The 25,097-nt window shown below is 38.7% G+C and overlaps 1 protein-coding gene across 1 annotated transcript in view; it reads left to right on the plus strand.

Moving 5' to 3' along the window:
- Positions 1-25,097, plus strand: part of USP9Y (ubiquitin specific peptidase 9 Y-linked) — a 226,358-nt gene that overhangs the window by 151,295 nt on the left and 49,966 nt on the right. Inside the window, exons 26-32 of the mRNA XM_010356752.2 lie at positions 1,601-1,726; positions 2,687-2,812; positions 4,254-4,423; positions 19,052-19,160; positions 19,469-19,615; positions 20,426-20,572; positions 21,894-22,116. Coding sequence (XP_010355054.2) covers positions 1,601-1,726; positions 2,687-2,812; positions 4,254-4,423; positions 19,052-19,160; positions 19,469-19,615; positions 20,426-20,572; positions 21,894-22,116 — 1,048 coding nt within the window. The remainder of the gene's footprint in view (positions 1-1,600; positions 1,727-2,686; positions 2,813-4,253; positions 4,424-19,051; positions 19,161-19,468; positions 19,616-20,425; positions 20,573-21,893; positions 22,117-25,097) is intronic.

Below are 25,097 nucleotides of genomic sequence, written 5' to 3' on the forward strand. Positions count from 1 at the left end.
GCAAGCTCTGTCCGCCTTTCGGGTTCAAGTGAATCTCCTACCTCAGCCTCCTGAGTAGCTGGGACTACAGGTGTATGCCACCAAACCCAGCTAATTTTTGTATTTTTACTAGAGATGGGTTTCACCATGTTGGGCAGGCTGGTCTCAAACTCCTGACCTCAGGTAGTTCACCCGCCTCGGCCTCGCAAAGTGCTGGGATTACAGGCATGAACCACCGTGTCCAGCCAGCTGAGGTTTTTAATTCAGTGAAGCTGCTGACTTGGCAACTGTATTTTTACCACCTTTGCAATATTAGTGTTTTTTTGTGTGAAATTGTATGTAGTATCACTTGGCAAATCATTTGTGAAAAATTTATTTAAAAATGGAAATAATATGTACCTAACAGATAAATTTTAAAATTCATTGGTTGAAGTTGGAAACAGTGGTTGGAAGCATTTGATCTGTTCGGTCTTAACGCTTTGCCCGCCTGACAGTTGCAGTAATACCTCCCCTAGACTCTTGAAATTCTTAAAATATCTGTTTCAATATGATGTTTTTAAACTTTTTTAAAACTTTGGGCCAGTTGCGGTGTGTCATGCCTGTAATCCCAGCACTTTGGGAGGCCTAGAGGGGAAGATCATGTGAGGTCAGGAGTCCGAGACCAGCATGGTGAAATGCTGTTTCTCCCAAAAATGCAAAAATTAGCTGAGCGTGGTGATGTGTGTGTGTAATCCCAGCTACTCGGGAGGCATAGGCAGGAGAATCGCTTGAACCCAGGAGAGAGAGGTTGTAGTGAGTCGAGATTTCACCATTGCACTCCATCCTGGGTGACAGAGTGAGACTCCTTCTCAAATTAAAAAAATAAAATAAAATGAAACTTTACTGTGCAAATAACAGCCGTAGAGAGGATGGCAGGTTAAACTGTGAGAAACTTTTAGCCTGTCTGTGAAATGAGCATTAGAATGCAGGTGGCATAATCAACCTTGGGCAAAATAAGGAGCATCCTAAAGACTAAGTTTGTAGATTTTAAAGGATAGGTTACTGGTATCTCCATGGTCCTGTATTATGGTAGGCCTAGTCACCTGTGGCAAAAAGGGGGACCAGGAGAAGTTTCTACCCAGAGACATGTTGTATCATTTGTCTCCTGCATATGAGCCCAAGTGCAGAAAGAATAATAGAGTTCATCTCAAATTGGAGTTTCCAGGGTGTCACTATGTATGTAATTTATTTCACTTTGAGTAATGTTCAGTATTCAAGATATGTTAATTCCACATTTTGTTAACATTTGTCTATTGATGGACATCTGGATTATTTCTAGTTTTGCCTAATGGGAGTAAGGAAACTCATCAACATATCATAGAGCTTCTGTGGATATATGCTTTTATATCTCTTGGGTAAACACCTCTGCACCTCTGTTACTTTGAAGGACAGCTCCATAATGTTGGCAATGTGAAATAATTTTTATGCAAACCCCCATAAACTCTACAGGGGATAAGTGAAGGAATAACATCCTGAAGAAGTGGTGATGCATGAGGAGTAAAAAAATTTTTAATATGTAAAAATTTTAGGGATTATGATATATAGTTTTTTCATTTGATGTAAAATGATTCACGTCTTTCAGATTAACCAAGCTACTCATGATCAAGCAGTGGTGCTACAAAGTGCTCTTCAGAGCATTCCTAATCCCTCATCTGAGTGCATACTTAGAAATAAGTCAGTACGTCTTGCTCAGCAAATATCTGATGAGGTTAGTATGAAATTTTGACAGTTCTGGGATCCTGAATGATCTCTTCTTACCACATAAATAAATTAAGCTATGAGAATTTGAGGCTAACTATTGTAGACCCAAAACACTTCAGACTGTAACTCTATTTATTTAAAATTTCATAAGGTTATCTTTGACCTGATAGCTGCTAATATTAATAGTACAGCTTCAGTGATTTTGAAATTTTTAAATAAGCTTTTTGTGTTATAATTTACATTGCACAAACTAGATCAAATAAGTTTTAGTATATGTTTAAACTGCTCACACAAGCGCAAGGAATAGAATGTTTACATTGGCTCCAGAAGTTTTCTTGTGATGTTTATTCTCTTAAATTTTACATAAATGGAATCGTATACGTTGTACCCCTTTGGGTCTGGCTTATATCTATCAGCAAAATTGTGAAAGTCGTCCATGTTGTTATATATGTGTGTAGCTTATTTCACTTTGGGTAGTAGTCCATGTATGGTTACTTCACATGTTGCTAATTCATTCATGTGTTGATGGACGTTTGGATTATTTGCAACAGTCTAGTTTTAACTGTTGTGAATAAAATTTTTAGGAAGCTCATCAAGTCATAGTGCTTCTGTGGACGTATGTTTTTGTATCTCTTGGATAAACATATTTGCATAGCATGACTAAGTAATTTGACTGTTTTTATTTTTAAAATTTTATGAAAAATAGGATAAAGCTATATGAGACTTGAACCTGAAGCATACTTTGTGGATATTGCCGTATCTTCCCTTCATATGGGAAGTCGTTTTTTGACTTAATGTTATGATATTAAAAATGAGACTAAGGGAACTTTTGTCTTTAAAGGCAGGTCTGATGATGTTTACTTTTACTGCCATTTCCACTTCTTTCACAAAGAGACATGTTTTGTTTTCCTGCTTATTCACTTTAACATTCTGTCAGCACTTTTAATTATTTCTTTCTTTTCTGCAGGCTTCAAGATATATGCCTGATATTTGTGTAATTAGAGCTATACAGAAAATTATCTGGGCATCAGCATGTGGGGCATTAGGACTAGCATTTAGCCCAAATGAAGAGATAACTAAAATTTATGAAATGGTAAGAATTATTACAGAAATCGATTTTAAAATGTTCCTTGATTGTACATGTGATTAAATTTTCATCATTTCTGTCACCTTATAGACCAAGTCGCTTGTATCTAATAGTTTAAAATTAATTTCTACTTATAAATATATATGTGTAGTACATATATATATGTACTTATAAATATGTAGTTTTATTTTGAAAACAAAATAGGAGCCTGCCATGAGGCAGCTTTCTTTTCCTCCTTTTTAAAAAGACTTCTCATTGACTCAAATATAGTTATACCATAATGAATCCACCTCTCCCCATTTTCTTTAGTTCTTCATTCTTCATGATTTTGTCGTGTGTAAATTTTTGGTTAATTGTCTCTTTGGGAATTATGGCATTTAAATTTTACTTGGCATCGGGCACAGTGGCTCACGCCTATTGATCCCAGCACTCTAGGAGGCCGAGGTGGGCAGATTGCCTGAGGTTAGGAGTTTGAGACCAGCCTGGTCAACGTGGTGAAACCACATCTCTCCAGCGGGTGAGGGATGGGGAAAGGGGGGAAATTAGCTGCACGTAGTGGCACAGACCTGTAATCCCAGCTATGTGGGCAGCTGAGGCATGAGAATGACTTGAACCCAGGAGGCAGAGGGTTGCAGTGAGTGGAGATCATGCCTCTGCACTCAAGCCTGGGCAACAGAGCAAGACTCTGTCTCAATCAATCAATCAATGAATTTTGGTTCTTTTAGAACACTCAAAAGCAGGAAGAATGTCTACCATTTAGGTATTATCACCAGCCTTCTGGTACATTAAGCAAGCTATTTATAGAAATAAGACTGTGTTTTTTGCTCTTTGACATCTATGGTATTTACCTAGCCCTATAGAACCCTGATGGTCTCCGTTAAAATGTACATTAGTGGGTTTAAATATATGTTAGTGTAGTTAAAAGGAGAACGTGAGTCATGGCATTATACAACTTCCCTTTTTGGAATAGTTGAATGGTTATTCTGTTCCAGATATATAAGTCTTAGTTACATTTTGATGGATAGTGGCAGATTAAAAATTATTAGCTGCCTAGTTCGTTATGTTTCAGGTTGCAGAAGTCTTCCATGGGCTTCCTGAACATTTGTATTATGATTGATTTTTGAATGAAATGACCTGTAGGTAGGCTCTACGATAGAACTAGTCAAAGACCCAAACCACAGTGCCAAAGTGATTCTGTAGTAGCAGTTATGATCCAAGCAGATCACTCACATCCAGAAGAACATAAAAAGTGAGGAGTACCTATCATCGAATGTGCTTCTTAAATCCCACTTGGAGTATATCCCAAAGAGCTTCTGTAGCCACAAGTGAAGAGTCTGAGGCTGCATGGTCTTTACCGAGTAGGCAATTGTAAATGGTAACTAGAGAGTTTGTGAATTACCTCTTGAATATGTCTCTAGGTAACTTGCTCCTGATTCTAATTTTGCAGACCACCAATGGAAGCAATGAGCTGGAGGTGGAAGATGAACAAGTTTGCGGTGAAGCACTGGAAGTGATGACCTTATGTTTTGCTTTACTTCCAACAGCATTGGATGTACTTAGTAAAGAAAAGTCTTGGCAGACCTTCATCATTGACTTACTATTGCACTGTCCAAGCAAGTATGTGATTTTTATATTTAATTTGAAGGAAAGCTTACCTTACCATTTCAAGCAGAAATGAATGACTTTTAAAGAAAATTTTTTCCAGAAGTGAAGGAAGGAACCCTTTTACTTGCCCATGTAACACCTTGAAGTGTACAAGAGTTTTTTAAAAAACATGTTTCCACTTCACCTAAACTTTTGTCTCTGCAAGATGCCAGCACTGATTTATTTTTTTGACATTTCTTATTGTGGTAAAACATGTAATTATATACATAACACAAAATTAGCCACTTGAACCTCTTTTTTAAGTTAGCTTTGTTCATTGGCATTAATTGCACAATATTGTGCAGTTATGACTGGCGTATGTCGAATGATTGCAATATTGTGTAGTCATTACTGCTTTATCTCAAAAATATTTTATCACCCTCAAAATATTTTTTCACCCTCTAACAAATTCTTTTAATCAATGACTCCCATTTTCACTATCCTCCGATCTGTAGTAACTTAAAATATTTATTCAGTTTCTATGCGTTTACTATTTTAGGTACCTCATATAAGTGGAACCACACAAATTTGTGCCTTTGTATCTAGCCTGTTAGCTTAGCATAATGTTTTAAAGATTCATCTATGTTGTAGCATGGTCAGAACTTGATTCATTTTCAGGGGATACTCTCTTGTATGTGTATACTAGATGTTTTTATACATCGGTCTGTTGATAGACACCTGGATTATTTCTACCTTTTAGCTATTGAGTATTGTTATTGTGAATATTACTATGAGCACGAATCTCTGAGTTCCTGTTCTCAGAGCTGTTGAGTCTATTTCTAGAAATGGATATGCTGGGTCATAGGGTAAGTTGTGTTTAACTTTTTAAAGATTGGGTGAACTTTTTTAACATTGGCTTCAGCACTTTACACTCCCAACATCACTTTACAGAGGCTTAAGTTTCTCCACATCCTCTCCCACACTATTTTCACTTTTGTTAATGGCCATCCTAATGTATGTAAGATGGAACCTCATTGTGGTTTATATTTACATTTTCCTCATGACTTAACTAATGTACATTTTCCTCATGACTTAACTAATGTAGTGATATTGAGCATCGGCTCTTGTGATATTACTGGTCACTTGTATATCTGCTTTAGAGAAATGTGTATTCCAGTTTTTATACCATTATTGAATTTGATTAATTTTTGTAGTGAGTTTTTGTATACATTCTGGATATCAATTCCTTATCAGACTAATGATTTAGAGACATTTTCTCCTATTCTCCAGGATTTATTTCCACTCTGTTGTTAATGTTCTTTTAGGCACAGAAGTTTTTAATTTTCATGAAGTTTATGTCTTCTTTGGTTGCCTGTATTTCTGTCATCCTCAAGATAGAAATCGTTGGCAAATCCAGAGCAAAAGATATTTTCTCCTACATTGTTTTCTAAAAATTTTATATTTTTATAGTTCTTAATTTTACGTCTTTCATCCCATTGGAGTTGATTTTTGTGAATGATTGAAGCCAAGTATCCAACTCCATTCTTTTGAATGTGGATATCCAGCTTTCCCATCATTATGAATAGAGTGGTCTTACCCCCATTAAGTGGTCTTGGCACCTTGTTGAAGATACAAGGGATTGTTTCTAGGCTCTAAAATTACATTCCTTTGGTCTATATGCCTGTCCTTAGGCCAGTGCCACACTCCTGATTACTTTAACTTTGTAGTGCATTGGAATTTAAGTCCTTCGACTTTGTTGGGGTTTTTCTTTTGTTCGTTTGTGTTTTGGTTTTGCATAGGTTTTTATTTGTTTTCGAAGTTATTTAGACCTTTCTAGGTTCTATAGAAATTACATAAATTTTAAGTTGCAGATTGCATTGAATCTCTCTCAAAAGACTGATTGCCGGCTGGGCACGGTGGCTCAAGCCTGTAATCCCAGCACTTTGGGAGGCCGAGACGGGCGGATCATGAGGTCAGGAGATCGAGACCATCCTGGCTAACACAGTGAAACCCCATCTCTACTAAAAAATACAAAAAACTAGCTGGGCGAGGTGGCGGGCGCCTGTAGTCCCAGCTACTCGGGAGGCTGAGGCAGGAGAATGGTGTAAACCTGGGAGGCAGAGCTTGCAGTGAGCTGAGATCGCGCCACTGCACTCCAGCCTAGGCGACAGAGCAAGACTCCATCTCAAAAAAAAAAAAAAAACAAAAAGTGATTGCCACTTAACAGTATTAAGTCTTCCAAGTCATGAACATGGGATATGTCTTTTCATTTACTTAGGTTCTGTTTATTTCTTCAACACTCTTATTTCTTTTCTGCTAAATTATTTCTAAGTACTGTAGTGCTAACTTGCTCTTTTTGCTGCTCTTGTGGATGGAATTGTTTTCTTAATTTTCTTTTGGGATATTCATTGCTAGTATATCAAAACACAACTAATTAACTTTGTATTGATTTTATTCATCCTGCAATTTTGTTAAATTTCTTTGTGGATTAGAGGTTTTTTTACAGTAAGATCATGTCACTTGCAGATAACATAGTTTTACTTCTGTCTTTCCTTTTTGGACCAATTTTATATCTTCCCTTTTTTGCCTAACTGCTCTACTGCCTTGATTAGTAGTAGTAAGAACAATCATACTTATCTTGTTCCTGATTTAGGAAAAACTGTTAATCTTTCACCATTTAGTGATGTTGTTATTCCTGATCCAGACCCCTAGAGAGGGTTCCTGGATTTGGGTCAAGTCCACAGAGTAAAGTGAGAGCAAGTTCATAGAGAAGTAAGGAACCAAAAGCATGGCTACTCTATAAGGAGAGCAGCCCTGAGAGTTGCTAGTTGGTTATGTTTATGGTGATTTCTTGATTACATGCGAAACAAGGTTTATTTATGCTAAACAGGTGGATTATTCATGGATTTTCTGGAAAAGGGGTGGGAATCTGCTACTCCCCGCTCCCAACCCACCTGAGGGTTTCTCCCTTTTTTGAACTGTATAAGGTAAAGTCTGGATGGTGCCCGTGGTATTTGTAAAGTGATATGGCGCTAGTGGGAGTGTCTTTTAGCAAGCTAATGCTTTATAATTAGTGTATGATGAGCCAGCTTCTTGACTGCATCCTGTTTTATCAGCAGTCTTTGTGACCTGCATTTTGTGTGGACTTCCTGTGGGAGTCGCTCTGGTTCAAATACCTGTGACTGTGTTAGCTATTAGTTTTTCATATATGGCCTTTATGCAGTTGAGACACTTCTATATTCCTAGTTTTTGAAATCAGTTTTATTATGAAAAGGTGTTTACATTAGTTTGAATAATTTTTTTTAATCAATTGAGATAGCCTTGTTATTTTCTTTATTGTATTTCTGATAATGTTGTTACTGCAAAAAGTTCCTGATCCAGATCATAAGAGAGTACTGTTCAGTCTCACGTAAGAAAGAATTCAGGGAGAGCCCATAAAGTAAAAGAAAGTTTATTAAGAAAGTAGAGGAACAGACTGGGTGTGGTGGCTCATGCCTGTAATCCTGGCACTCTTGGGAGGCCGAGGCGGGTGGATCACTTGAGGTCAGGAGTTCAAGACCAGCCTGACTAACCTGGTGAAACCTGGTCTGTCGTAAAATACAAAAATTAGCGGGGCATGATGACAGGTGCCTCTAATCCCAGCTACTTGACAGGCTGACAGAGGATCGCTTGAACCCAGAAGACAGTGGTTGCACTGAGCCGAGATTGCACCACTGCACTCCAGCCTAGGTGGCTGAGTAAGACTCCCTCGGGAAGGGGTGCGAGAGGGGCGGGGGAAAAGAAAGTAGAGGAATAGAAAATGGCTGCTCCATAGACAGAGCAACCCTAAGGGCTGCTGTTTACCCATTTATATGTTTATTTGTTGATTATATGCAAAACAAGGGGTGGGTTATTCATGCTTTCCATTTTTATACCATGTAGGGTAAACTTCCTGACATTGCCATGGCATTTGTAAACTAACATGGCGCTGGTGGGACTGCAGCAATGAGGACAACCAGAGGTCACTCTCATTGCCATCTTGGCTTTGATGGGGTTTAGCTGGCTGTCTTACTGCAACCTGTTTCATCAGCAAGGTCTTTATGATTTGTATCTTCTGCCAACCTCTGTCTCGTCCTTTGCCTTAGAATGCCTAACCCTCTGGGAATGCAGCGCAGAAAAAGTCTCAGCCTTATTTTACCTAACCCCTGTTCAAGATGGAATTGGTCTGGTTCAGAGGTTTTTGACAATAGATTAAGAATCAATTCATATGTTTAAACACCCTTACGTTCTTGATAAATCCCGCACTTCATCATGATACCTCATACTTTTAATATGCTGCTGTATTTGTTGCTAGTATTTTATTGAGGATTTTTGGATGTATATTATTGTCAATGAAAAGAATCGAACTCTGTAGAATATTTGAAGAGGTTTATTCTGAGCCAAATATGAGTGAGGATGGCCCATGACCCAGCCCTCAGGAGGTCCTGAGAACATATGCCCAGGGTGGTTGGGGTGCAGCTTGGTTTTATACATTTTAGGGAGGCATGAGACATCAGTCAGATACATTTACGAAATACTGGTTTGGTCCAGAAAGGTGGGACAACTCAAAAAGTGGGTGACAGGGGCTTCCAGGGTATCAGTGAATTTGAACATTTTCTGTTTGACAGTTGGTTTTATTGAAAGACCTGGGATCATAGCACATGGGCAGGTTAAGATAAAAGATTGTGGAGATCAAGGTTCTTTTGAAGTCTTTTTACAGTGGCTGCCCTTAGAAACAATAAATGACAAATGTTTCCTGTTCAGATCTTGAAAAGGTGCTAGACCTTTAGTTCATCTCTTTAGAATTAACAGGACTTGGAAGAAAAATACTTAGCTATGTTAATAGAGATTTTTTACAGATGCATATTTTCTCTCTCAAAGGAAAGCTGCAGAGCTGTTTCAAGATACGGCTAAGAAACATGTTTTGGGGTAAAATATTTTGATACTCTTCCTTATGTCGTAATGTTATGCCAGAGTCATACTGGAAAGTAAGTCACAATATATAGGGTTAAGTAAAACCCATCTGATGAGGATTTGTGATTTGTAGGGAATGACTCCCCAGACGCCTTAGACAGGAATTTGGGCAACATATAACTATCAGACCTTAGTCTTCATTATTAAAATGTATTGTGTTGGTCTCTACTTTCCCCTTCCCTTTCCCCTTCCTTCCCTCCTTCCCTTCCTTTCTCCTTACCTTTTAATTCCTTCCCTCCCTCAGTCCCTCCCTCCCTCCTTCCTTTTTTTTGGAAAAATATTTGTCTAGCTTTGTTAGGTGAATAGTATTGGTCTTATAAGTCAAGAAATACAGGTTGAGTATCCTTTATTTGAAATGCTTGGGACTCAGAAGTGTTTTGGGTTTTAGAATGTTTGCATATCTTGGTGATGGGAAACCAGTCTAAACAGGAAATTCATTTTTCATCTACCTTCATGAAGGTAATTTTGTATATTTAATAGTTTTGTGCATGAAACAAAGATTGTGTTAAGGACGGAGGGATGGAGTTTTTCACTTGTGTCATCTCAGCACTCAAGTTTCGGATTAGAGAACATTTCTGATGTTTGTATTAGCGATGGTCGACCTGTACTGTCTTGTTATAAAATAAATGATTTTGGAAAAGGGAAAAATTTATTTTAACCCTTTGAACATTTCAACAATTGAACACGCTGGTCCTGGTGAAATGGCTATGTTGTCTGGTGTATACACCCTGGAGCTCATGGTCATCCGCCAGGAAGATTTAGGGCACAGACACACCGAAGGTGTTTAGGAGCGGAGGTTTAATAGAAGAGGAGAGAAAGAGAAGCAGTTGTCTCTACAGAGAGAGGGGTCTCCGAGGAGAAAGGACTGGCTGGCAGCCCATGCACTGGATTTTCTAGCCCAGTTTGAGGAGGCTGTGTCTAATTTACATAGGACTCACAGATTGGTTTGATCAGGTATGATGTTTACATAGTGTGCAAGGAAGGCTGGTTGCCCCACCCTAATCTTTTTATCTTTTCTTTTCTTTTTTTTTCTTTTTTTTTGAGAGGGGGGTCTTGCTCTGTTCCCCAGGCTGGAGCGCAGTGGCACAATCTCGGCGCATTGCAACCTCCACCTCTCAGGTTCAAGCAATTCTCCTGCCTAAGCCTCCTGAGTAGCCAGTAGCTGGGAATACAGGTGCACACCACCACACCCAGCTAATTTTTGTATTTTTAGTAGAGATGGGGTTTCACCATGTTGGTCAGGCCGTTACCGAACTCCTGACCTAGTGATCCTCCCACCTGGGCCTCCCAAAGTTGCTGGAATTACAGGGGTGAGCCACTGCGTCCAGAGGCCCCACCCTAAGGTTATTATGCAAATTGGGCTGTTCCAGTTGATCGAAGCTATCTTGTCTGCTCCTTACTGTACACTGGCTGGCAGAGAAGGTAAGATGGAGCCACCATCTTGAAAATGCCTAGTCCCTTGTTCCTGCCTGCCTTCACCTGTGCAAGCTTCCAGCTTGCTTGTCTATGTCTGCAACTGTACCTTACAGGCTGCTCTTTGTTGGAAAATGATTTGGGGCTGCTTTTCATGAAAAAGAAAAGCCTTATCAAGGACTCCAACACCCTTATTATCTGCCTGAGTAATTTTTTCTTAACTCCTGTATCACTGGGGTTTTCTTTTTGGTAGATGTGAGCTTGTGAAATGCGTTTGGTGTTTGTCCCTTTTTCCTGGAGTAGACTCCTTTGGAGTCACCAAAGTGCTGTCTCTTTATATTCTAGTGTTGAGTGGAAAGAGGAAAGCATGATTATGAGAGACAGGACTAGCTGGATTTCCTAGGCCAACTAACAATTCCTAAGCCTATCTGGGAAAGGTCACTGAACCCACCTTTAAATAGAGCTTGTAACTCAACTTACTCCTGACCAATCAGGGAGTAAAGAGAACTCACTAAAATACCAGTTAGGCTAAAAACAGGAGATAAAGAAACAGTTAAATCATCTATCGCGTGAGATCATAGAGGGGAGGGACAGTGATCTGATATAAACTCAGGCATTCAAATTGGCAGTGGCAACCCTGTTTGGGTCCCCTCCCATTGTATGGGAGCTCTGTTTTCACTCTGTTAAATCTCACAACTGCACACTTTTCTGGTCTGCATTTGTTCTGGCTCAAACTAAGCTTCCACTCGCCTTCCACCACTGCTGAATGCTGCCATTGCAGACCCAACATTGACTTCTACCCCTCTAGATCTGGCAGGGTATCCACTGCGCTTCTGATCCAGGGAGGCACCCACTGCTACTCCTGATTGGGCTAGAGGCTTGCCATTGTTCTTGTGCAGCCAAGTGCCTGGGTTCAGTCCTAACCAAGCTGAACACTAGTCGCTGGGTTCCACGGTTCTCTTCCATGAACCATGGCTTCTAATAGAGCTATAACACTCACTGCATGGCCCAAGATTCCATTCCTTAAAATCTGTGAGGCCAAGAACTACAGGTCAAAGAACAGAAGGCTTGCTGCCATCTTGGGAGCAGCCTGCCACCATCTTGGGACCTCTAAGAACAAAGACCCACCACTGACAATTAGAGGGTTGGTACTTTTAGCCCCAGGGAGCAGTTTCTAGGAGGGGAGAGCAGCTGAAGGTCAAGTTGACCTCTGGTGGCCAGTAGATTATTTAATCATGCCTATGTAATGAAACCTCCTTAGAAAACCAAGAAGACAGGCTTCAGAGAGCTGGATAGCTGAACACGTAGTTTCCTGGAGGGTGATGTACACATAAAAGCAGACATCAAGAAACTTTAATGCCAAATGTAAGGTAGTTTGTTTTGTTTTGAAGGGAGTTTCTGCATTTAACAGTGTTTCGGCCAGGCGCAGTGGCGCAAGCCTGTAATCCCAGCACTTTGGGAAGCCGAGGCGGGTGGATCACAAGGTCAAAACATTGAGTCCATCCTGGCTAACACGGTGAAACCCCGTCTCTACTAAAAAATATAAAAAACTAGCCGGGCGAGGTGGTGGGCGCCTGTAGTCCCAGCTACTCGGGAGGCTGAGGCAGGAGAATGGTGTGAACCCGGGAGGCGGAGCTTGCAGTGAGCTGAGATCCAGCCACTGCACTCCAGCTTGGGCGACAGAGCAAGACTCTGTCTCAAAAAAAATAAAAATAAAAAAAAAACAGTGTTTCAAGAATTTTAACCTATTAAATAAAAATACTCCAACTGAACCTAAAAACTACACTTTATAAACCTTATAACTTAGATGTTTATACTGGAACAGGAATTAAAAGAAGTTAAAGAGTGTAAGCAAAAACTCAGTTGTATGTAAGAAAACCCAGTTTCCCCTAAGGAAGAGAAAGAGCTGGAGTCCTTTAAAAAGTAACTGCCTGTTTTTCTGTGGCTAGTGAGCCTTATTTCTCCTCCTTTCCCAGGCATGGTGAAGACCCTGGTTCTCTAGCTGTGCAGCTGCAAGGTCACTAGACAGATACACTCAAGTCGCAAAACATGTTATTCCTTGAAAAGTAAGAAGTGATGTAATGCATGTTTCAATTAATTGAATAGCTGTCATTGTTTCTCACTTCTGTAATATGCTTCCTGCTGCACAGATCTCCTCCCACCCCCAGGAAATGCTTAAAAGGTAACTCTTTGTTCAGCCCTCAATCCTTTGGATGTTAATCCAACTGGGCCACTGCACCTAAATAATAAATATCCTCCTGAACCCCATCAGTCTCTCTGATTCCTTAAAAAATCTCACAGCAATACCTAAATGATTCCGTGATTGATTAATACTGCACAACAAGTTTTATTCTAGAGTGATAATGGTTTCTTCATGTTAACTGCGTAACAATGAGCTGTTTAAAAAGAAAGGAAAATCAGTTGATATCTCAGCATGAATCTTAAGCGTATATTTGGTTTGGGGGAATGATCATCAGTGTATTTTTTATCAGAAATATTTATTGTAAAAAATAACGCTTTTGATTTAGAACTTTCTGTCTCTGCGGTATTTTGTATCTTCATAAAGACAAAGGCAGTATCTCAGTTGTTTCTGTGTGTCTGTTTGGGGCAGGCTGCTTCATACCCTTTTAGACTCGGGCATTCTAGGAGGAAAAAGTAAGAAAAACCAACATCATTTCAGAGTTTTCTGTCATCCAAACGTAATACAACACAATTGTGGTCTTTTATATAGCACTGGCTATAGATAAAAATTAGAGCTTCCAAGAACAGTCTAGTGCTCACCAGTATGCTTTTATATTTGGGTGTATATGTGCATAAAATACAGTGCAACTGCATCTCAAAAAAAAAAAAAAAAAAACCAGAAACCCGCTGATTATCAGTGACAGTCCTTAGTTTATGACTACTCACTTTTCTTGCTGCTTTCAAAATTGTCTTTGTTTTAGACAGTTTAATAAGTGTGTATCTTTGTGTGTGTTTCTTTGACTTTATCTTACTTGGAGTTTCTTGGGCTTCTTGGGTGTTTGTTTCCTAAAATTTGTGACATTCTTGATAACTGTTTTGTTAAATACTCTGTTTCTTTCTCTCTTCTCTTTGAACTTCCAAAATGTGTAGGTAGGTCTGCTTGATGGTTTCCCACAGGTTCCTGGGCTGTGTTCACTTTTCTTTATTATTTTTTCTCTCTCTTCCTGACTTGATAATTTTAAGTGGCTTTTCTTTAGGTGTGCTTCTTTTCCCCCCTTGTAGCTGCTCAAATCTCAATACAAAAATGCGAGAGGAAAAGACTCTGGCTCTTTTAATCCCCTGAAAGTTGCTTCAGCAGGAGGAGGAAGCTCCTGCAAAATGGCTGGGGAATATAACAATAACTGAACACCTCTGTCGGGACCATCTTTTTTTTTTTTTTTTTGAGACGGAGTCTCGCTCTGTCGCCCAGGCTGGAGTGCAGTGACCGTATCTCAGCTCACTGCAAGCTCCGTCTCCCGGGTTTACGCCATTCTCCTGCCTCAGCCTGCCCAATAGCTGGGACTACAGGCGCCCGCCACCTCGCCCGGCTAGTTTTTTGTATTTTTTAGTAGAGACGGGGTTTCACCGTGTTAGCCAGGATGGTCTCGATCTCCTGACCTCGTGATCCGCTCGTCTCGGCCTCCCAAAGTGCTGGGATTACAGGCTTGAGCCAACGCGCCCGGCCTCTGTCGGGACCATCTTAATCAGAAGTGACAACTGGTGCACAAGTCTTCCTGAGATTTAGAGGGCAGGGTTCTTTCTGTCCATCCTGGCTCTTGCAGGCTGCTCCAGAAGTGTTTGCAAGGCAGCATACCACAGTGGTAGTTGATGGAGCATAGGTAGCTGCTGTTGAGCTAAGTTATGAAATTGATCAAATTTAATTGTAGTTTACCATCCAACTCTTCTTTTGAAAGCTGTAAACCTTCAGATAGACTGTAGGATTCCAAAATAATTGTATCAGATGATTCTACCAACTGCACCTATTATCTAGTCGGAGAGACAGATTCATGGTGCTCTGTAGTTCACTCTTGCTCTCTTCCCAGAACCCTGTAACATCTTCCTTCTAACCTCTGTGTCTTTACACGTAAAGTGAGACTTGCATAAATACCATATAGGTGAATCCATTTTTTAAAAGTGCATTTTGCCGGTCTGTGCCTTTTCACACAGAGCTTACATTTAAAGTTATTACAAGCAAGGAATGGCTTACTCTGACATTTACCTGCTTGTTTTCTGCATGTCCTCTATACTATTTCATCCTCAGTTCCTCCATTGCTCTTTTTAAAAATTTGGTTGGTTTTTTAAAAATGTACTTATTCCCTTTTCTGTATTTTTTATATTTTTTATTAATTATATTTGAGAGTTCAGTTAATATCCTAAACTTAAAATAGCCTATGTTGAATAATGCTAACTTGTTTGAATTATATAAAGTTTAGTTTCAACAGTATATAAATATGCTGCTTTTGTACTTTTCCATCCTTCCTAATCTATGTTATTGTCTCAGAGTATATCTGTATCCAGAGTGTCTGTTAAAATGGATTTATAATTGTCTTATGTAATAGCTGCCTACCAGAAGTACAATAATAATAGTTACCTTTGCCAGTTTTGTAATAGTAATAGCAGTTTTCTTTACAATGTTAATTCTTCTGTGGCTTAAGATCACTGTCCAATGTCCCTTCACTTTAACTTGATGACTTCCTCCTACCAATCCTTGTAGAGCAGGGGTAGTAACATATTCTCTTAGCTTTTCTGTATCTAGGCATTTTTGCTTGAAGTATCACTTGCCAGATACAGATTGCTTGTTTGATAGCTTTTTTCTGTTAACACTTTGTTACCGCCTTTTGGCTTCTGTATTTTCCTTGCTTTCTGAGCTGTTTGTTGTTAATCAGTACTCCCTTCTACATAACAAATGGCTTCCATATTTTCCGGCATTCTGAGCTGACTGTTGTCAATCAAGACTCCCTTCTGCATGACAAATTGCTTCTCCCTTTCTGTTTTTACAATTGTCTTGGCTGTTGACTGATTATAATTTTCTTGATGTGGCTGACTGTCTTTGACTGACTTCTCCCTGGAGGTTTTTACATTTCTAAAATTTGGACATTCAGATATTTCATCAAGTTTCGGAATTTTCAGCCATTTATGGCTTCAGATACTCTTTCTGCCTCTTCTCCTTCTGCACTTACAGGACAGCCATATTGCATACATTGGTCTACTTCATGGTGTTCTGTGTACTTGTTAGGTTTTTCGCACTTTTAAAATTCTTTTTTTCTGTTCTTAGACTGGGTTATTTCAATTTTCATTTCTTCAGACTTAATCTTTACCTGCTCAAATGTGCCATTATACTTCTTGAATGAACTTTTCATTTCTGTCATTGTGCTTTTTTATCTGTAGATAGTCCATATTTTCTTCTATAATTTGTCTCATCGATACTTTCATGTTCTTTTATCATTTGTCTATTTTTTTTTTCTTTAGGCTTAACTCTTTTTTTTTTTTTTTTTTTTTTTTTTTTGAAGACAGAGTTTCACTGTCACCCAGGCTGGAGTGCAGGGGCGCAGTCTTGGCTCACTGCAACCTATGCCTTCCCTGTTCAAGCGATTCTCCTGTCTCAGCCTCTTGAGTAGCTGGGATTACAGGCATACACCACCATGCCTGGCTCATTTTTGTATTTTTTGTAGAGACGGGGTTTCACCGTGTTAGCCGGGATGGCCGGGATGGTCTCGATCTCCTGATCTCGTGATCCACCCAGCTTGGCCTTCCAAAGTGCTGGGATTAGAGGCATGAGCCACTGCGCCCGGCCAAAACCTGGTTTTTTATGGTCTTCATGTATAAACTTCAGGACATTTTCAGTTTCTGCTTTTCACTTCACATTGGTGATACTTTCCAGTTTGTTTTGTGTTTTTTTGTTGTTGTTTGTTTGTTTTTTAGAAAACTATATTCAAATCTTACAATGTGTTAACTCTGGAAGTTTTCTTCATTTCTCCAAGGTGTCTTCTTAGTTATTGAAGGGTTACCCTGCATTGCACCCGTGTTTTGACTGAGTGTAATATAAAAACTGTCAGTTTTTTAAAACTGGGTCTGTACTAACACAGCCCTTTAATACTTAGGGAGACTATAATTCTGCCTCAGCCTTCTGTTTTTTTCTCATATTGAAGCTGTAGATAAGCCTGAGGGCTAACAGTTTTACATGTTTTTGAGAATGTCTCCTGTCATGAGCATGTGCATGATTTTCTAAATTCTTTAGTGTATTTCACTGCTTTAGAATATCCTGATTTCTCCAAAAGAAAGATCTCTCCAGCTTTTGCCCCGTTTTGCAAGTTGTCTGTTTTATGGGTTAACCGTATACTTTGCTCCCAGCAACTTAGATGTTTGTGACCAATGCCTGGCATTTTCAACCATGAGTGAGTTCTGAGTTAGGCAAAACAGAGATACGTGTATTTCACTAATTCTTTATGTAACTCCTAGACATAAGACACAATAAATTAGCACATAAGGTCATCTTTACTCCTTCCAGAATCAGGGATCAGGGCCTCACATTGGGAATGTGGTTTGCAGTTCTGAAGGCTTCAGCTGTGCCTGGGAGGTGGTATGGCAACACCACAAGACTTTCCTACCGTTTTAAAAATTATCTCTTGGCTCAGTATTTGCTTGGTTGATATAAATTGTTGGTTTCCAGGGTCCTGTCAGTTTTGGGTTGATGTGCTATTTCTTTGGAGGGTTCGTAAGTATCTGTCCTGTAGCTTTGCTTTCAGTGTAATTTATGAAGCACTGATTGTTTTCTGATCTCAGAGTTCATACGTTTTTGTGCCTTAAAAATTTTCCTTAAAATACTTAAATAGTATGTTAACCTCCTAATTTGGGTTCCTAGATGTTAGGTGTTTGTTTTAGTGGATATGGTATGAAGCTTTTTGTTTGCTTCGTTTTTAAGTAAGATTATTGATTCCATATAAAATGCATGAGGCAGGATTCATTTGTTATAAAGTACAGTTTGGTTTTATATAGGACAATCACAAAATACTTTGTTGCCAGGGTGACTTTGAAGTAAATATCTAAATGAACGAATAAGGGAATAATCAAGTAAGTTTGCAGCAGGATCAACAACTATGAAGATTCCTGGCATAAGCCTACTTAGCTTGTTAGAAAAATAGCAAGGTTGGGGTAGCCGAGGCAGGATGAAAAAGGAGAACAATTATGTATGAAGAGCTCATAGAGATAACGGACAATCCATGTGATTGTTTTATATCGGTCATGTTTTATGTGGGTCAATAGATACTACTTTAGATTTTACTCTAAGCCTGGTTCATAACTGGAAGTGGGATTAGTAAGGTTGTTACTGGCATCTAGTGGTGAGAGGCTGGAAATGCTGCTAAATATCCTAAAATCTGGAGTCTCAGACACCTTTAGGAATTTAACACAGTTGGACCGTCTCTTCAGAAAATTGTGAAGAAAGGCATACATGTGGAACTTTTTGATACTATAATTTGACGATTTCTGAATGCCATCTGTGGGTTTCATAAATAGGAGGGACTTTTGTAAGCCCTTGAAAAGTTCAATTGATTAAAGTTTGGGGGAGGTGAGGGGTGGGAGAGAGAGAGAGAGAAAAAAAAAGAGAGATTCTGAGTTTGTCTCCCAGAGTTAATGACTCAGTAAGCATTGCATGGAATCTGAGAAGCTGCATATCTTAAAGGTTCTCAAATGATGTTAATGTTGTTGGTCTGATAATCACATTTGAGAATCGTTGATACAATCAGACATATCTTTAGCCATGTTGCATATCCATGAGTTGCTTGCTCCAATGCAGTTTGTTGAAAGTGATTCTGGGGAGGCTAAAAAAGATATACAGAAGCTTAATGCATAGCACCTTTGTATAGTACCTAGAGGGTGTTTCCAGACATTTCCTAGAGAGGTTGTTAAAAATATGTCTTGCAAACTAAGAGGCTTATGTTTTATTGATTGATGCTTACCTTTGACATGATTCACCTTGACCCCCGATTCACACTAAATATTAGAAGATCTAAGAAATCATACATTAAGAAACTTGAACAATAAATAGTAAGTAGTAATATTCCCAGCCTATAAGTGACAATTTGAGGATTAGCTCCCTGACAAATATTTTAAACTCATTTATTCTGTGTTGCTAGCCAAATGCTAAAATGGGGGTTACCTCGTATTTTACTGTTGATGTATACATCCTATTAAAGATACATCAGTGTTGGAATTATTTTGTTGTTGTTCATGAATTACATTGTGTTTTTATTTCAGAACTGTTCGTCAGTTGGCACAGGAGCAGTTCTTTTTAATGTGCACCAGATGTTGCATGGGACACAGGCCTCTGCTTTTCTTCATTACTTTACTGTTTACCATATTGGGGGTGAGATGTTTTCAGATGAACTTCTCAGTATAATGCATTCTTAACGTGACAGACATTCAGAAAGTTACTATATAGCTTGTATTATATTTAGAAAAGGCATCATTAATAAATGCAGTATTACAGTTTTTTACTATTTATAGATTGACTTTTTTCTTACAGTTCTTGAGACAAATATAGTATGTCTTGGAAAAATAAAGAGCTTACTGTTTTTGTCATTGATAGGAAGTATTACCAATTGGGTTTAAAAAAATTATAGGGACTCTGAGTGTAGATTTGTGAATTCATGTTGTTTTAATTTAATATTTCAGAGCACAGCAAGAGAGAGGGGTAAATACTCAGGTGATTATTTCACACTTTTACGGCACCTTCTCAATTATGCTTACAATGGCAATATTAACATACCCAATGCTGAAGGTCTTCTTGTCAATGAAATTGATTGGCTCAAAAGGATTCGGGTAAGTTGAATAGTATTTAGTTTATTATGTCACGATCAAATCAGCTGTCTTATTAAAAGGAGGTTTGGAATCTTATTTAATCTCTATTTTTATTTGATGACTTAGGAGAATAAATTCTCAAAATGCCTCTGAGAATGAATGCAAACAAAATGTATACTTTTCACTGGTGAGTTGGTAACTTAGATTTATAGAAACACACATAGCTGGTTTCGTTCGGTGTGTTTTACTTTTCTTGGAACTTGGAATGCTGATAATTCCGTTTCTTTCACTTTGGTGTTTTTTGGGGAATTATCACATTTGAAGACTTTTTAAAAGGTCAAATTTGAGAGATTGGTATTTTCATTGAACCATCTGATGTCTTATTTCACAGAGTTCTGTGAGAGTATATTTCTGAAGTATATGGCATTTGGGCTTCAGGTTAGCGTTCTTCTAGTAGATTATAAAGCTTACTTACAGAACATGGTTTTTGAACCCTGGCTATTGACATTGTGTACCCAGATAATTCCTTTTTGGGAGGAGCTTTGCTGTGCATTGCAGGATATTGAGCAGCATTTCGGGCCTCTTCCACTCAGTGCCATAGTAACCTCCTTTCCCTGTGGTTGTAAATTCCAAATATGTTTGTGTCTTGTGGGAGCAAAATTGCTTACGTTTACTGTTCTAGAGACTTCTAAAAAAGAAATAGGAAACCACTTGTGCGGTTTGGGGAAATTGTATAGATCTCATTTCCCTCTAGCTCTCTGTTCTCCTAACTCCCTGTCCTTTTCTATCTCCATGTTATAAGTTGGGCCTATAGTATTTTTCATTTTGCAGGATAATGTTAAAAGCACAGGTGAAACAGGTGTTGAAGAGCTGATACTGGAAGGCCACCTTGGGGTAACAAAAGAGTTACTGGCCTTTCAAACTTCGGAGAAAAAGTATCACTTTGGTTGTGAAAAAGGAGGTGCTAATCTCGTTAAAGTAAGTACTCTTTTTTTTTTTTTTTGAGATGGAATCTCACTCTGTGGCCCAGACTGGAGCACAGTGGTGCCATCTCAGCTCACCACAGCCTCCACCTTCCAGGTTCAAGCGATTCTCCTGCCTCATTCTCCCAAATACCTGGGACTACAGGCATGTGTCACCATACCTGACTAATTTTTTGTATTTTTGGTAGAGACCGGGTTTCACCATCTTGGCCAGGCTGGTGTTGACCTCCTGACCTCAAGTGATCCCTCCGCCTCCACCTCCCAAAGTGGGTGAGCCGCGTGCCCGGCTTCACTAAGGTAAGTTCTGAATTTTGGTACTGAACTTCTTATCATGACTTTATAAATGTTTGTTAGCAAATGTATCTGATTGAACTCTGTATAATGGCTTTGAGACATAATCTTGATGTTTTTTTCTTTTTTCATGTCCCACTTCTCTTTTAAAAAGGATCTCTGAAGAGGTTACAGTACCTCACTTGAAGAGATATTGTTTTTTGTTTTTTTGAGACAGAGTCTCACTCTGTCGCCCAGGCTGGAGTCCGGTGGCCGGATCTCGGCTCACCGCAAGCTCCGCCTCCCGGGTTTACGCCATTCTCCTGCCTAAGCCTCCCCAGTAGCTGGGACTACAGGCGCCCGCCACCTCACCCTGCTAGTTTTTTTTTTTTTGTATTTTTTAGTAGAGGCGGGGTTTCACCCTGTTAGCCATGATGGTCTCAGTCTCCTGACCTCGTGATCCATCCGTCTTGGCCTCCCAAAGTGCTGGGATTACAGGCTTGAGCCACCGCCCCCTGCAAAGATTTTGTAAAGTAATTACCAATCAGAGTTTTGATAAAGTGGTATGGAAAGTCAGTAAGCAGCATTGATTGATTTTCATGTTGAATAATCTCAATTTTTCTTGACTAGATTTCTAAATGAGAGTAATTTCCATCTTGCAAAACTTCATTTTTTATACAGTATTTCTTGGTGAGCTTTTTATATGTTATGCAATTCAAGAAAAAGACTAACTTTGATGCGTTCTGTTCCTATTTGAAATGAATTTGTTTATGTTTATATCTGATTAAAGAAGTTAAATTTATTTAGAATGTCTCTTTTCTTTGGTATAAAATTGTTTAAATAATTTCAAAAAATCTGATCTGGAAAACTGATTACATTTATTAATTGTTCTCTGGGGTTTTTATACAGTTTTGTTTTGTTTTGAGATATATAATGAGATACTTAGTTATGTCAAATAATTATTAAAAGTATTTCCTTTGAAGAGATGTTTTTTCTAACCTGTATTTTCTACTAATAACATCTAATGTCTTTTTCTAACTTACTAGGAATTAATTGATGATTTCATCTTTCCTGCATCCAAAGTTTACCTGCAATATTTAAGAAGTGGAGAACTGCCAGCTGAGCAAGCTGTTCCAGTCTGCAGTTCACCCGTTACCATCAATGCTGGTTTTGAGCTACTTGTAGCATTAGCTATTGGCTGTGTAAGGAATCTCAAACAGATAGTAGACTGTTTGACTGAAATATATTACATAGGCACAGCAATAACTAGTGAGTATTTTAAATTATAAAGCTGTATTGTTCATTAATGATACTACAGTTTAAAATTTTATTTGATGTTTTAGAAAAAATTAACGTGTGATGGATTTTTTTTGATCCAATGAGTTTAACATTTTTAGTTGTCAGATATATAATTAAAACTGTTTTAGTCAGATAACATTAATTCAGAAAAATTTTTAGATATGTCTTTTAAATGATCCTTTATACTTTGTTTAGATGAGTTTTATTTAGTCATAGTGAAATAAAACCGGAACTTCAGAGTAATAGGAAGGCACATTTAATCCCATAAAAAGTTTATATTTAAAATGTATGCATTGAGAACTCATCTCTGCACCAAGCAGACCTAACAGACATCTATAGAACTCTCCACCCCAAATCAACAGAATATACATTCTTCTCAGCACCACATCGCACTTATTCCAAAATTGACCACATAATTGGAGGTAAAGCACTCCTTAGCAAATGTAAAAGAACAGAAATTATAACAAACTGTCTCTCAGACCACAGTGCAATCAAACTAGAACTCAGGACCAGGAAACTCAATCAAAACCACTCAACTACGTGGAAACTGAACAACCTGCTCCTGAATGACTACTGGGTACATAACAAAATGAAGGCAGAAATAAAGATGTTCTTTGAAACCAATGAGAACAAAGATACAACATACCAGAATCTCTGGGACACATTTAAAGCAGTGTGTAGAGGGAAATTTATAGCACTAAATGCCCACAAGAGAAAGCTGGAAAGATCTAAAATTGACACTCTAACATCACAACTAAAAGAACTGGAGAAGCAAGAGCAAACACATTCAAAAGCTAGCAGAGGGCAAGAAATAACTAAGATCAGAGCAGAACTGAAGGAGATAGAGACACAAAAAACCCTCCAAAAAATCAATGAATCCAGGAGTTGGTTTTTTGAAAAAATCAACAAAATTGACAGACCTCTAGCAAGACTAATAAAGAAGAAAAGAGAGAAGAATCAAATAGACGCAATAAAAAATGATAAAGGGGATATCACCACCAATACCACAGAAATACAAACTACCATCAGAGAATACTATAAACACCTCTACGCAAATCAACTAGAAAATCTAGAAGAAATGGATAATTTCCTGGACACTTACACTCTTCCAAGACTAAACCAGGAAGAAGTTGAATCCCTGAATAGGCCAATAGCAGGCTCTGAAATTGAGTCAATAATTAATAAGCCTACCAACCAAAAAAAGTCCAGGACCAGATGGATTCACAGCTGAATTCTACCAGAGGTACAAGGAGGAGCTGGTACCATTCCTTCTGAAACTATTCCAATCAATTGAAAAAGAGGGAATCCTCCCTAACTCATTTTATGAGGCCAACATCATCCTGATACCAAAGCCTGGCAGAGACAACAAAAAAAGAAAATTTTAGACCAATTTCACTGATGACCATCGATGCAAAAATCCTCAATAAAATACTGGCAAACCGGATTCAGCAGCACATCAAAAAGCTTATCCACCATGATCAAGTGGGCTTCATCCCTGGGATGCAGGGCTGGTTCAACATTCGCAAATCAATAAACATAATCCAGCATATAAACAGAACCAAAGTCAAGAACCACATGATTATCTCAACAGATGCAGAAAAGGCTTTTGACAAAATTCAACAGCCCTTCATGCTAAAAACGCTCAAGAAATTTGGTATTGATGGAACATACCTCAAAATAATAGGAGCTATTTATGACAAACCCACAGCCAATATCATACTGAATGGGCAAAAACTGGAAAAATTCCCTTTGAAAACTGGCACAAGACAGGGATGCCCTCTCTCACCACTCCTATTCAACATAGTGTTGGAAGTTCTGGCTAGGGCAATCAGGCAAGAGAAAGAAATCAAGGGTATCCAGTTAGGAAAAGAAGAAGTCAAACTGTCCCTGTTTGCAGATAACATGATTGTATATTTAGAAAACCCCATCGTCTCAGCCCAAAATCTCCTTAAGCTGATAAGCAACTTCAGCAAAGTCTCAGGATACAAAATCAATGTGCAAAAGTCACTAGCATTCTTATATACCAGTAACAGACAAACAGAGAGCCAAATCATGAGTGAACTCTCATTCACAATTGCTTCAAAGAGAATAAAATACCTAGGAATCCAGCTTACAAGGGATATAAAGGACCTCTTCAAGGAGAACTACAAACCACTGCTCAGTGAAATCAAAGAGGAAACCAACAAATGGAAGAACATACCATGCTCATGGATAGGGAAAACCAATATCGTGAAAATGGCCATACTGCCCAAGGTAATTTGTAGATTCTATGCCATCCCCATTAAGCTACCAATGAGTTTCTTCACAGAACTGGAAAAAACTGCTTTAAAGTTCATATGGAACCAAAAAAGAGCCTGCATTGCCAAGACAATCCTAAGTCAAAAGAACAAAGCTGGAAGCATCATGCTACCTGATTTCCAACTATACTGCAAGGCTACAGTAACCAAAACAGCTTGGTACTGGTACCAAAACAGAGATATAGACCAATGGAAGAGAAGAGAGTCCTCAGAAATAATACCACACATCCACAGCCATCTGATCTTTGACTAACCTGAGAGAAACAAGAAATGGGGAAAGGATTCCCTATTTAATAAATGGTGCTGTGAAAATTGGCTAGCCGTAAGTAGAAAGCTGAAACTGGATCCTTTCCTTACTCCTTATACAAAAATTAATTCAAGATGGATTAGAGACTTAAATGTTAGACCTAATACCATAAAAACCCTAGAAGAAAACCTAGGTAGTACCATTCAGGACATAGGCATGGGCAAGGACTTCATGTCTAAAACACCAAAAGCAATGGCAGCAAAAGCCAAAATTGACAAATGGGATCTGATTAAACTAAAGAGCTTCTGCACAGCAAAAGAAACGACCATCAGAGTGAACAGGCAACCTACAGAATGGGAGAAAATTTTTGCAATCTACTCATCTGACAAAGGGCTAATATCCAGAAT

This window comes from Rhinopithecus roxellana, chromosome 22 (assembly GCF_007565055.1).
Source record: "Rhinopithecus roxellana isolate Shanxi Qingling chromosome 22, ASM756505v1, whole genome shotgun sequence".
NCBI classification, from domain to species: domain Eukaryota; kingdom Metazoa; phylum Chordata; class Mammalia; order Primates; family Cercopithecidae; genus Rhinopithecus; species Rhinopithecus roxellana.